The sequence below is a fragment of the Lactuca virosa genome, chromosome 7 (assembly GCF_052849685.1).
Source record: "Lactuca virosa cultivar CGN04683 chromosome 7, Lactuca_virosa_CGN04683_v6, whole genome shotgun sequence".
Taxonomy (NCBI): Eukaryota; Viridiplantae; Streptophyta; class Magnoliopsida; order Asterales; family Asteraceae; genus Lactuca; species Lactuca virosa.
The window spans coordinates 245,942,692-245,954,958 of record NC_136432.1 but is presented as its reverse complement, the minus strand read 5'-3'; the positions used below and the strand labels follow the sequence as shown (position 1 = coordinate 245,954,958).

The 12,267-nt window shown below is 35.2% G+C and overlaps 1 protein-coding gene across 2 annotated transcripts; it reads left to right on the top strand.

Annotated features, from left to right (window-relative positions):
- Positions 1 to 3,505: 3,505 nt before the first annotated feature.
- LOC145125584 (uncharacterized) lies at positions 3,506 to 10,031 on the top strand. 2 transcript variants are annotated; one of them, XM_079061024.1, is made up of 20 exons: positions 3,506 to 3,604; positions 4,520 to 4,580; positions 4,698 to 4,808; positions 4,884 to 4,946; positions 5,033 to 5,103; positions 5,194 to 5,293; positions 5,384 to 5,454; positions 5,576 to 5,676; positions 5,763 to 5,866; positions 6,139 to 6,192; positions 6,265 to 6,320; positions 6,423 to 6,461; positions 6,565 to 6,709; positions 7,026 to 7,204; positions 7,554 to 7,621; positions 7,730 to 7,802; positions 7,877 to 7,938; positions 8,049 to 8,985; positions 9,053 to 9,343; positions 9,611 to 10,031. In XM_079061024.1, the coding sequence occupies exons 2-20, from the start codon at positions 4,524 to 4,526 to the stop codon at positions 9,885 to 9,887; spliced, it is 2,859 nt and encodes a 952-aa protein (XP_078917150.1). In that variant the 5' UTR covers positions 3,506 to 3,604; positions 4,520 to 4,523; the 3' UTR covers positions 9,888 to 10,031. The 2 variants fall into 2 exon arrangements, with proteins under 2 accessions (XP_078917150.1, XP_078917151.1); XM_079061025.1 differs by lacking the exons at positions 3,506 to 3,604; positions 4,520 to 4,580 and having other exon boundaries at positions 4,699 to 4,808; positions 5,199 to 5,293.
- Positions 10,032 to 12,267: the final 2,236 nt, after the last annotated feature.

Genomic DNA, 12,267 nt, shown 5'->3' with positions numbered 1-12,267 from the left:
CATGAGCAAACGGACCGAACCGGCTGGAACCGGCCCGACCTGGGAACCGGCTTCGGCCAAAATCAAGAACCAAACCGGCCCGGCGGTTCCGGTTCCGAGTTCGGTTTTTGCCGGGTTTTCGATTTTGGAACCGGTCTGATTTGACACGCTTCCTTGCGGGGCTTGTAACTCATTCAATTTTTAACCAAATCAAACGTTTTTATAGTCTAAACTTAACTACAAAACCTAAACTATGTGTAGGAAAAAGATTCAGGTCAAAAAAACTTAAATTGAGTGAGTTATTCACATTTGAACAACAAAGTCAGATTACGTTTAATTGTTGTAACATAAAAAAATTCTGATTTGACACCCTTCCTTGCAGGGCTTGTAACTCATTCAATTTTTAACAAAATCAAACGTTTTTATAGTTTAAGCTTAACTACAAATCCTAATCTAAATGTAGGAAAAAGATTCAGGGCAAAACAAGTTAAATTGAGTGAGTTATGCACATTTGAACAACAAAGTCAGATTACATTTAATTGCTGAAACATAATTTTTTTTTCTGATTTGACACTCTTCCTTGCGGGGCTTGTAACTCATTCAGTTTTTAACCAAATCAAGCGTTTTTATAGTCTAAACTTAACTACAAATCCTAATCTACATGTAGGAAAAAGATTCTTGTCAAAACAAGTTAAATTGAGTGAGTTATGCACATTTGAACAACAAAGTCAGATTACATTTAATTGATGAAACATAAAAAAATTCTGATTTGACACGCTTCCTTGCGGGGCTTGTAACTCATTCAATTTTTAACCAAATCAAACGTTTTTATAGTCTAAACTTAACTACAAAACCTAAACTACGTGTAGGAAAAAGATTCAGGTCAAAAAAACTTAAATTGAGTGAGTTATGCAACTTTCAAAATTTGAGTGAGTTATCCGGTCTGGTTCCCGGTTTTGGGCCGGTTCCAACGACCGGTTCTTACCGGGTCCCGGTTCCAAAAATTGACGAAATTATAGTATCGGTCCCGGCCTGACCTGTTCCATCGGGTTCCGGTTCCGGTTCCCCGGTCCATATGCTCATCCCTAATTGATTTTATTCATATTTAGTCATTTTTCTAGCTACAATCATTGTCATTATGAGAATAATCATCATCATCTTCGAACCTAGACAGAAGGGGGAACTTAGAAGCTAGATCTTCGATGGATTTAATGGCCGTGTATGTTGGTTGTTCTGAACGTGAAAGGGGATTTGTTTGTATCCAAATAAGTGTTAGCACATATATGCATTCATTAATTATTGCAATTTTTTATGAGGTGTAGAGGCCTAGAGGGTTCCTTCCCTAAACATTAATGGATCTACAATGAGAGTACAACTCCAATGGGTATCAATTTTAGAAAGAAACATATGATCATAGAAATCGAATAGGCTTGGATTTCGATTTCTTATTGAGCCGTCACAGGGAACACGAATGTACATCATCCTCTTTAAAGCCTAGAAATAATGGTGAAATCCATTATCCATATTTTAAACAATGGTGAAGTAATGGAAAATAATACGGGTGTCAATTGATGACACGACACGACAAAAATACACGATACGAAACAAAATTGGGACGAAACTGAAATTCAAATTCGTGTTCGGGTCGTTGTTTGTGTCAAGTGTAAAAAACACGATGCCGTGTCGTGTCGTATTCATGTTCAAAATTCGACTCGAAATTGACACGATTTAGCATTTGTTTGTCATGTTTGTTGTGTTATGTATGATTAAATATTAATTAAATAAACTAATTGTTATATTATGTTATCTTTGTCGTGTCGTGTCGTGTTTGTCATTTTTTAATAGGTTCGTTTTCGTGTTAATTAAAAAAAAACATGACATCGTGTCGTGTTGTGTTCGTGTTACATAAAACTTTGTTGTGTCATGTCAGACAAAAGTACGACACGATGACTCGATTTCCCACCCCTAGAAAATAATGCATTTGATTATAGTTTTTTGGAGATACACATTTATCAGGGTGGAGGGAGTGGTAGTATTCCTAACACATTGACACATATGTTTTATTATTGCCACATAAGCATAGCATATATATGTTGAAAAAGTTAAGGAGTGGTAGTGTGAGGAGTTTAATATGTTTTGTTTTGAAATAAAAATTAAAAAAAAGAAAAAGAAAAATAATCACAACCAATCAAGATCCGGTCAAATTGGAAAGGACCAATCACGTGCAAGCCTTTCTTTCTCTCTCCCTCGTTAAGGGCTTAGCGAAGGCAGGATAGCGAGCCCCCTAGCGCGCTAGGGGGCGGTGTTCATATCCATAGTGACCTCCTTAACGAGCATTCATGGCACATGACTCCCTGTAGCCTAATATGCACATAATTATTTTACAAACAAGAGATCTAGTGTTTGATTATATATATATATATATATATATATATATATATATATATATATATATATATATATATATATATATCAAGTGCAATGAAAAGATAACGAACTACCGGATTTTGAAAGCTTATCAATGGTATGCAAACAAATTAAGGCACCATGATAAGGCTTTTGGTGCTTATTTAACCCCGAAATCAAACAACAATATGGATTTTAAGTTACAATCACTCTTAATTGATTATATATAATTGATAAGTTACATATATCTTAAGCCTGATAACTTACATCTATTTACAGTTACTCTGAATTGATTATGTTAAGCTTGATATCCATTAGTAATGTTACCGGTTCTAATTAGTTATGTTAGGCATGATAAGTTACATCAACTAGTAATGTGATTGTCTGAATTTGAGTAGTGTGATAATCCAATTTTTTTTTGCACTGAATTAGGTTTGTTCAAGAAAGAAAACTAGAGGTGGAAAAGGTTGTCAAAATTTAATGATATGGTGGTTGTCGGAAGGAAGGAGACAGATGTCGAGGGTGGTAACAAACTGAGGTTTCCGCAATTTTACTCTAGCTGAGCGGCAGATGGTGGCCATGATTTGTAAGACATGGAGGCGGTTATGTAGTTCTTTGAGTGTTGAATGTCATGTCATCTCACGGGTGTTGTCTATGTGGACATGAAATATGCCACATCACCTCATATTTGGTTAGTTTATACATGGTAACCTGTTAATAAAGGTTTTCTTCCCTTTATTAATATGTCATTGTTGAGTTTAATAACAAAAACTAATTCATGGACCTCATAATTTTTTTTGCGAAACTTCGTTGGATTAAAATGACAATAACCTATAAAACATATAATCCAAAATCTAGAATGTACATTACTGAATATATGCTTTCATTACAACTTAACAATCGAAGCTGCTACCAAGTTTACACCTTTGAGAAAGAACACCAATCGCCATTAGGGGCAACACATTAGTTTTTAAATTGGATCTAAAATGTAACAAATGAAAATTTAAGACCAAAGTTGTAGATTAATGAATAGTCCAGGGAAAGTATTGTAATTCACCAACTGTTGAGTGTTGAACAACTGGACATTAGTTAATTAAATTAAATATAATCGTAAGCCGCAGCGTCATCTTGACTATTCTGATTTTCAGTTTCATGATACAGCAAGTCTCTACAACAATCGCTACGGAATCTTTTGCTGAATCATTTCTTCAAAATTTTGGTAGGGTTCGTGAAATTCAACACTGGATTTAATTTCGATTCGATTCTTTCACTTACGATGAATGATGAATTCTTAGTTGATTAATTGCTGATAAATTTGCTTTACCAAATATGTGCTTTTTTTTAGTTAAATTGAACTTTATTATCTATCATAGTGAATTCCGCATCTGGTTTTTGTTTACGCATTGGAGATGCAATGTTACGTCGAATTTAAGTTATCTGTATAAAAATGCCATTGATTTGCCAAAATATGTTATGATCGCGATGCTAGTATAACTGTATCATTGCGTTTTTTTTTTACGAAGATAGGTTTTCAAGCAGATTTTGTTTTATTACTTAAAGTTCGTGGTATCTGAATCTTCATACTGATTATGGCAAGCCTTTGACTTGGCATTTTGTTGAGTTTATGCTTGTGTCTGTATTCACAAGAATATAGGAGCAATGGAATTGGTCAAAAGTGCAGGCGGCCTGTGTGCTTGATTGTTAGCATCAATGGTTTCTGCTATAATCAGGCTATGATTGTTGAAGCAATCGGTATAACTAGTTAAGATGAAAAGATTTTGCAAATGATTCTTGTACATGATAAATCATTGAGAGAACACTCTTCAGTCAAATTTAGGTTCCATTTTTACTTTGCGGTCTCAAATGGATTTGGATTTTAACTTGAAAGAACTTTTTTGATATTAATCAATTAAAAAGATACTGCAGTATAAGACTCTGAGCAGAAACAACTAAAACTTTATGTAATTATCCAAATTGAAAAGTAAGATTTTAATCAAAATAAAAAGAGGACTATGATTTTGAAACAAACACAGTATCTTACATCAAAATGAAATTAATGCAGGATCTAATGCTACACATATTTGCTGAGTTTATGGACATTACACTTAATCTTTTTATCCATGTTTTCTCTCAGGGAAATGACAGCAAATAATTATGATGCTGATAGAGAAGCTTCTGATGCTAGTATTATCAAGGTACATGGATAATAATGCTTCTATTCTGATATTTTATTCATTTTCAGGCCTCTCTTGTTTCTATATATTTGTAAAATTCATTATGATCTTTTTAATTAAAAAGAAATCTTTCTCCAGGGTAAGGTTGATCCAGCAAAAGCTGCACCTCTTACATGGAAGAGGAAACTAAACACTAAGGAAACTGCCCTTTCAGAGTTTGGTTTAAAGTTCAAAGAAGTAATCCATCTGGTATGTATGTTATATATGAAGTGATACAATTTGTTTACATATCAGCTTTTTTAATTGTTTTCTTCCTTTGCATAGGCTCCAATGGGATATCGGTTATGGCGTTGGATACGAGAAGATGCTGCAAAGGGAAATGGAAATGTAGTTCTCTTAATTCATATCAATATTTATTTGATAAGCATTTTAATCATGACAATTCACTAAGTTATATTACTATATTGTTTCAGGGAACTATTGTTAATCCTTTCAAGAAACACTACTATTCTTCTTGTAATGGTGTTCCTTTGGGTGGTATTGGGTAAGCTCATTTAAACTTTTTGTATGATAAATTGATAATCACAACTCTTTCCTTTGGTCATTTTATATGAAAAAAAAACTCATCTGGCAGTGCAGGTAGCATTGGAAGGACATATAAAGGCGAATTTTTGCGTTGGCAACTCTTTCCTAAATTATGTGAAGATAAACCAGTTTTAGCAAATCAATTTTCTGTAAGTTTTTTCGTATTTTTAACAGATATTCATCACTGTAATAATATTCCTAAATCATAGTTCTTTAATTTACTTTTTGACATTGTGCAGATTTTTGTCTCACAACCAAATGGAAAGAAGTACTCAACTGTCCTCTGCCCACCAAACCCAGAAATGCTTAAGTAAGAAACTTTCTATTAAACTTTTTTAAAACAATTCCCTACAAGAAAAAAAAGTAATATTTGATAGAAAGTTGAAAGAACTGTTAATGAAAATGAAACTGAAGATAATGTGAATTAACAGAGATAGTTTAGATGTTGGGATTGGATCTTGGGACTGGAATTTCAGTGGAGAGAAATCTACATACCATGCATTATACCCAAGGGCCTGGACAGTTTATGATGGTAATTCTCATCTTCCTCATTCCCACGGTTGACTACTAGTCTAAGTTTGACTTTCATCATTGACCGACTCTTTTTCTGTTATGTAGGTGAACCTGATCCGGACCTCAAAATAGTTTGTCGTCAGATTTCCCCAATTATTCCTCATAATTATAAAGAAAGCAGCCTTCCTGTAGCAGTATTTACTTACACGGTATGATTATGTCTCTTAAACCCCATTGACAGATGACATGACATTGAACTAGAACACAATATATGAGTAGAATAAGACAAGTATTGAGATTGATGCCAATGAGACAAAAACTGCAATTTTTGTCCCATTCAAAAATATGGAAACAAGGTAGGAGAGAGACTCACTCTCAAAAGACATGAATGCCCTCCTATCCTTATCCTTATTTACAGAGTTTTGTTATGTGGTCTATTGAGATGACATTGATCTATATCATTGGCTTTAATCTTGCTTAGCTGTCAAACACCGGAAACACAGATGCAGATGTCACTTTGCTATTTACATGGGAGGTAAGTTTTCATCATTTAGGGTTTTTCAGAAAAAACAAAATAAGTAAAAGTTGATATTCTCACTTATTTCAGAATTCTGTTGGTGGATCCTCTGGATTATCTGGTCATCATTCCAATTCAAAAATGACGTAAGGATATGTTCACATGTTAAGCTCAATTGTACATCTGTATTGGGTTTCAGGATTATTATTTATATACTTTGTCATGAATGTTAAAAATATTGTTATCAGGGTGAAAGATGGCGTTCATGGAGTTCTCCTACATCACAGGTAAATTCTTCTCTCCTTGATTTATTAATTCATTAATAATGTGTTGTTCCATTTGTGCCATATGCAAGAAATAGCAATGTACTTTCATTTATTTTTATTACAGGAGTGCAGATGGGCAACCCCCTGTAACATTCGCTATTGCAGCACAAGAAACAAACCATGTGCGCGTTTCAGAGTGTCCATCCTTTGTAATATCTGGAAACTCCAAGGGTCTCACAGCAAAAGACATGTGGAATGAAATTAAAAAGGTTGGCTATATACAAGACATATCATTGTACTTTCATTTAATTGTTTTTTACAACATCCTACTTTCATTTTTTGTACCTACAGTTTATTCTTATGAAGGCATCTACCAAATTATAGCACTGTACTTTCAGTTTTTGTCTAATTAAGACACTGTACTTTGAAAAATCTGACCAATTATACCAATGAAATTGCTATAGCGGGATAGATTGTTCAAAGTGCAATGTTGTAGTAGGTGATAATGAAAGCAAGATGCTATAATAAAGATAAATGGAAGTAGATTGCCATTTCTTACATCTAGCCTTAATTTTTATGATTCAGAATGGTTCTTTTGATGACCTTGATTCTTCTCAACTACCAATGATCTCAGAAGCAAAGTCGTGTATAGGTGCGGGTATTGCAGCTTCTGTGACCATACCATCTCAGGCTGTGCGTACTGTCACCTTCTCATTGGCATGGGATTGTCCGGAAGTTGTCTTTCCAACCAGGACTTACCATAGGTGACTCACCAAACCTTTTTCTTTTCTGAAACTTTATTATATATTAAATGGGCTGAATTCAAGAAATAGCAACGTACTTTCGTATATTGGTTTATTATATTTATAGCATCCTACTTTCATTTCATCCTATTACAATGCAGTTTTCACAGCTATAATTTTGTAGATATTTCAAAATACAATGCCTTGATAAAAAGAATTGAAAACACATTGTTGTAGTAGAAAAAAAAAATAAATAAAAGTAGGATGCTGATGCTTTGATAAACAAAGAAATGAAAGTACATTGGTATTTCTTGCATTTTAGTGTTATATGAAAACTAGCATGATTCTTACAAGAGATGTTTTGTGACAGGCGTTACACCAAATTTTATGGCACTCATGGGGATGCTGCTGAAAAAATCGCACATGATGCTATTCTAGGTGATGCCTTCTTATCTATTTTAGTATTTTAAAGTACATTGCTGTTTCAAGAAAGTTGTTTTTATATATTATTCACAATTCCAATTATTCATTTTGTATGAAATTTAGAACATGGTAATTGGGAGGCCCAAATAGAAGCATGGCAACAGCCTATCCTTGAAGACAAGAGGCTTCCTGAATGGTAAAAACCAAATCCTCTAATTTTCTTTCTTTTCACTGCCCTTACTAATCTCTAATCCTATTGCCTTTCTTCAGGTACCCAATCACTCTTTTCAATGAATTATATTATCTCAACTCAGGGGGCACAATCTGGACAGGTAACCCTGATCTTTTTAACTTTTATAAACATCCATCATTTTTTTATCAAATGCAACCTGCTCAAGTCTGTGTTCATAATCTCTGTTTTTTTCTTTTTCTTTTTTTCCAGATGGAGTACCTCCTGTACACAATTTGTCAACCATTAATGGAAGACAGTTCTCAATTGGTAGATCTAACATGGACTCTCAAAGTAACGGTGATACTAATACAACTCATCATCAACACGACACTGCTGTTAACGTTCTTGAAAGAATGACGTCAGTACTCGAAGAAATCCACAACCCCACATCAAAAAACTCAGCATTCGGTACAAATCTTCTACAAGAAGGAGAAGAAAACATCGGGCAATTTCTGTATTACGAAGGAATAGAATACCACATGTGTAACACATACGACGTCCATTTCTACGCATCATTCGCCCTAATCATGCTTTTCCCCAAACTCGAACTCAGCCTCCAACGCGACTTTGCATCTGCCGTCATGATGCATGATCCCCGTAAAATGGATATTTTATCCGATGGGGCATCGGTCCCGAAAAAAGCCCTAGGTGCTGTCCCACATGATATCGGAATGATCGATCCTTGGTTTGATGTTAACTTCTATAACCTCTACAATACAGACCAATGGAAAGATCTAAACCCTAAATTTGTCCTCCAAGCCTACAGAGACGTGGTGGCTACTGGTGATAAGAATTTTGCGAAAGCTGTTTGGCCTTCGGTTTATATTGCAATGGCGTACATGGAGCAGTTTGATAAGGATGGAGATGGGATGGTTGAGAATGAAGGGTTTCCTGATCAGACGTATGACACGTGGTCGGTTTTGGGTGTTAGTGCGTATTCCGGTGGGCTGTGGGTGGCGGCGTTGCAGGCAGCGTCTGCTATGGCGGGTGTAGTTGGTGATAAGGGGTGTGAAGGGTATTTTTGGGCCAAGTTTTTGAAAGCGAGGAGTGTGTATGATAAGTTGTGGAATGGTTCTTATTTTAACTACGATGATAGTAAAGGGAGGGCAAGTTCGTCCATTCAAGCTGATCAGTTGGCGGGACAATGGTATGTTTAAATTTGAACCGCCTTCATTATAAAGGGCATTTAAGACATTTAACATTGCTTGTGGTAGGTATGCTCGAGCATGCGGGCTTTCTCCGATTGTTGATGAAGAAAAGGCGAAAAGTGCATTGGAGAAGGTTTATAATTTCAATGTTTTGAAAGTGAAGAATGGGAAACGTGGAGCTATTAATGGGATGCTACCCACGGGTGAACCCGATATGTCATGTATGCAATCGAGGGAAATTTGGACTGGAGTTACTTATGGAGTTGCTGCGGGTATGATTCATGAAGGCATGATCGACACTGCTTTCCACACTGCAAGTGGAGTGTATGAGACCGCTTGGTCCGAAGAGGGATGCGGGTAAGCGTACTTAATAGCAACCTACTTTCATTCATTTGTTTTTTATAGTATCGTACTTTTGTTTCTTTCCATAAAAGCAATGTTATCCAAATACAAAGTAATTTTCATCATTATAGTTGGGTACATATTTCAAGAAAAGATAATTACAAGTAAAATGCTATAATTAGGTAGATTTATCAATGTACAATGCGATGATAAGCAACAAATTTAAACTATATATATAACTTACCAGATTAAGTCTTATCCTCCTGCCTGCTTTTTTTGCAGCTACTCTTTCCAAACCCCAGAAGCTTGGAATACTGATGGGCACTACAGATCTATAACATACATGCGGCCTTTAGCAATATGGGCTATGCAATGGGCCCTGACACAACCCAAAAGGCCCAATAAGGAAATGAAGCTCGATTTAAAGCCTGAATCTCTCCTGAGGCAACATGCTGGGTATACAAAAGTGGCTCGTTTACTAAAGCTGCCAAAGGAGCAAGACACAAGAAGCATCTTGCAAATAATTTTCGACTACACTTGCAAAAAGATGAGCACTTAACATTTTTAGTTGTTTGTAATATTGCTCTAAGTGCTTTGTATTGATAACTGTGTCTTCAGAAAACCTCAATTTATTACAAACATGAAACTATATGCATAAATCCACCATGATTATATAAAAGTACAGTTACCAATTGTTGATGTATATGGTTTGTTTGATGGATATGTCATGGAATCTCTTATAAAAAGGATTCAAAATGAAGAAGCAAGAACTAAATGAAAGCCTTATGAATCCTTTTTATACGTACACATGAGATCTAAAGGGGATACCTTATTATAAGTAATGGCTAGCTAGAGGCATTGAATGTGTAAGAGGGAGGTTGACAAACAACCTCCCATACCATTACAACTTTCGGCCACGATGCTAGAAAAGAGAGAAGTGATATGTCTAGTTTCTCTAACTAAATAAGTTAAGACAACTAGTTAAGTTATGTGGAAGCCAAGTAGTCCAAAAAAACTTGTACACAACATATTTTTATCATACAATGTGATTAAACATCTACTTTTTACTCTTTAAAATATTATTTTCATAAAATAATAATTTCATAATATTATTTTCAAAAAGTAATTTCTCAAAATTAAATATAATAGTTGAATATATTTATTAATAATCAAATTCTTAATAAATAATAAATAAGTGACAACATGCTATAGGTATGACCATATATGATCATATGTTATTTGCAACATCATTCTAAAATGATTCTTGAGCATCAAGTACACGAACCACCTAAATCTTCATTATACACAACTCAGTGGCCAATACAAATTGGAGGCCAACACAGTAAAAAACGCTTAATCCACTAAAGTTTGACCAAAAGTCAATCTGGTAAAAAATTCAACGGTCAACTGATAAAAGTCAACATTCAATGTTCAACTGACCAAATACAAATTGGAGGCCAACACTTAGTCAAAAACATTTTTACATCAACCGAGCTCTTGGTCACGTCTCGATCACTAGGTGACAAAATAGCCGCATTTGACTTTTAAGCCTGGCGTTGTGTTTAAAGCATAATCTCATTTCTTGTTAAGCACTTAATCACTTAAGACAAATGCTCAAACTTTCCATAATCCAACAAAATATGATCTTAGTAGATAATGTTTCCAACTTTATCTAGATCTGATAACCAAACATAAAGATTCCTAAATCTTGATCCAACATGAGCCCTAAATGACTTATAACTTCTTGCATGGATTAAAGAGGGTTCTTATGTAACATCCCGTTATTTTTCTACCTTGTAAAGTCAACCCTAGTCAACCAAAGTCAAACGAGGGTCAACTAAAGTCCTTTTTATTGTTTGTGTTTTTATTTAGGTTATAATAATAACCTTTGTTTGATAAAAGTCCTTAAAATAATTACAATTGAATTTAGAAGGAAAAGGCTTAAAAACCGAGAAATTTCGCATCTTATTCCTTCGCTTCGGACCGCAAACCTTCGGGCCGCAAAAGGTTCACGACCGTAAACTCCTCGGACCGTGAACCCTCGCAGCCGCAAACACTTCGGAATCTTATCGCCTCGGAAACCGAACCTCATTGGGACACGTTCTCAGTCACAAACCACCTTCGGATCGTAAACGCTAGCCGACCTCGGACCGTAAACGGCTTCGGCCGTAATCAGCTTGGACCGTATACGAGGTTCACGGCCGTGAACCCTCGCATATATATATTCATTTCAGCTAATTTTTCCTCACTTTTTACACATTCAAACACAATTCCAAGCTATTTTCTCTCAAGTATCATCAGCCAAGAACACGAAGAACAACCTCTCTCCTCAAGAACATGCTATAATCATCCCTTCTCATCATATTCAAGCAATAATCACTAGTTCTTCACAAGATCTAATAGGTATCATTTCTTGATCTTGTTAACACTTCAAGAACATCTTTCAATCTTCTTATATTAGATTGAAACCCGTTAATTTCATCTATTTTTCACGAAGAACATGCGAAGAACACGAAGAACAAACACCTCAAAACCTTTGAATCTTCTTAGAATCTGTTTAAGATCATCAAGTGTTCTTCATTCCTCAAGAACTTCTGGCCGTGAACACCTTCAGGGTCGTGAACCCTTTATACTCTTGGGCCGTGAACACCCCTTTTCTGGCCGTGAACACCTATCAGCCTCCCTTTTAGCTTCTAACACTCCAATTTGTAAGTTATACTTACAAATTAATCCAATTTCCAATCATTCCTATGATTATTTTTGCTAATTGGATGCATATATGTTATACAAATTATTATATAGGACTTGTTTTGTTGCGGGATTTCACTCGTGGAACTAAACATCCTTTACCGAATCATCATTTGAATCACCCTCCAAAAGGTGAGTTCATACCCCCGTATTTTCATAGTTTTTACTGTTTTAAGGGGTGGGGGTGGGGG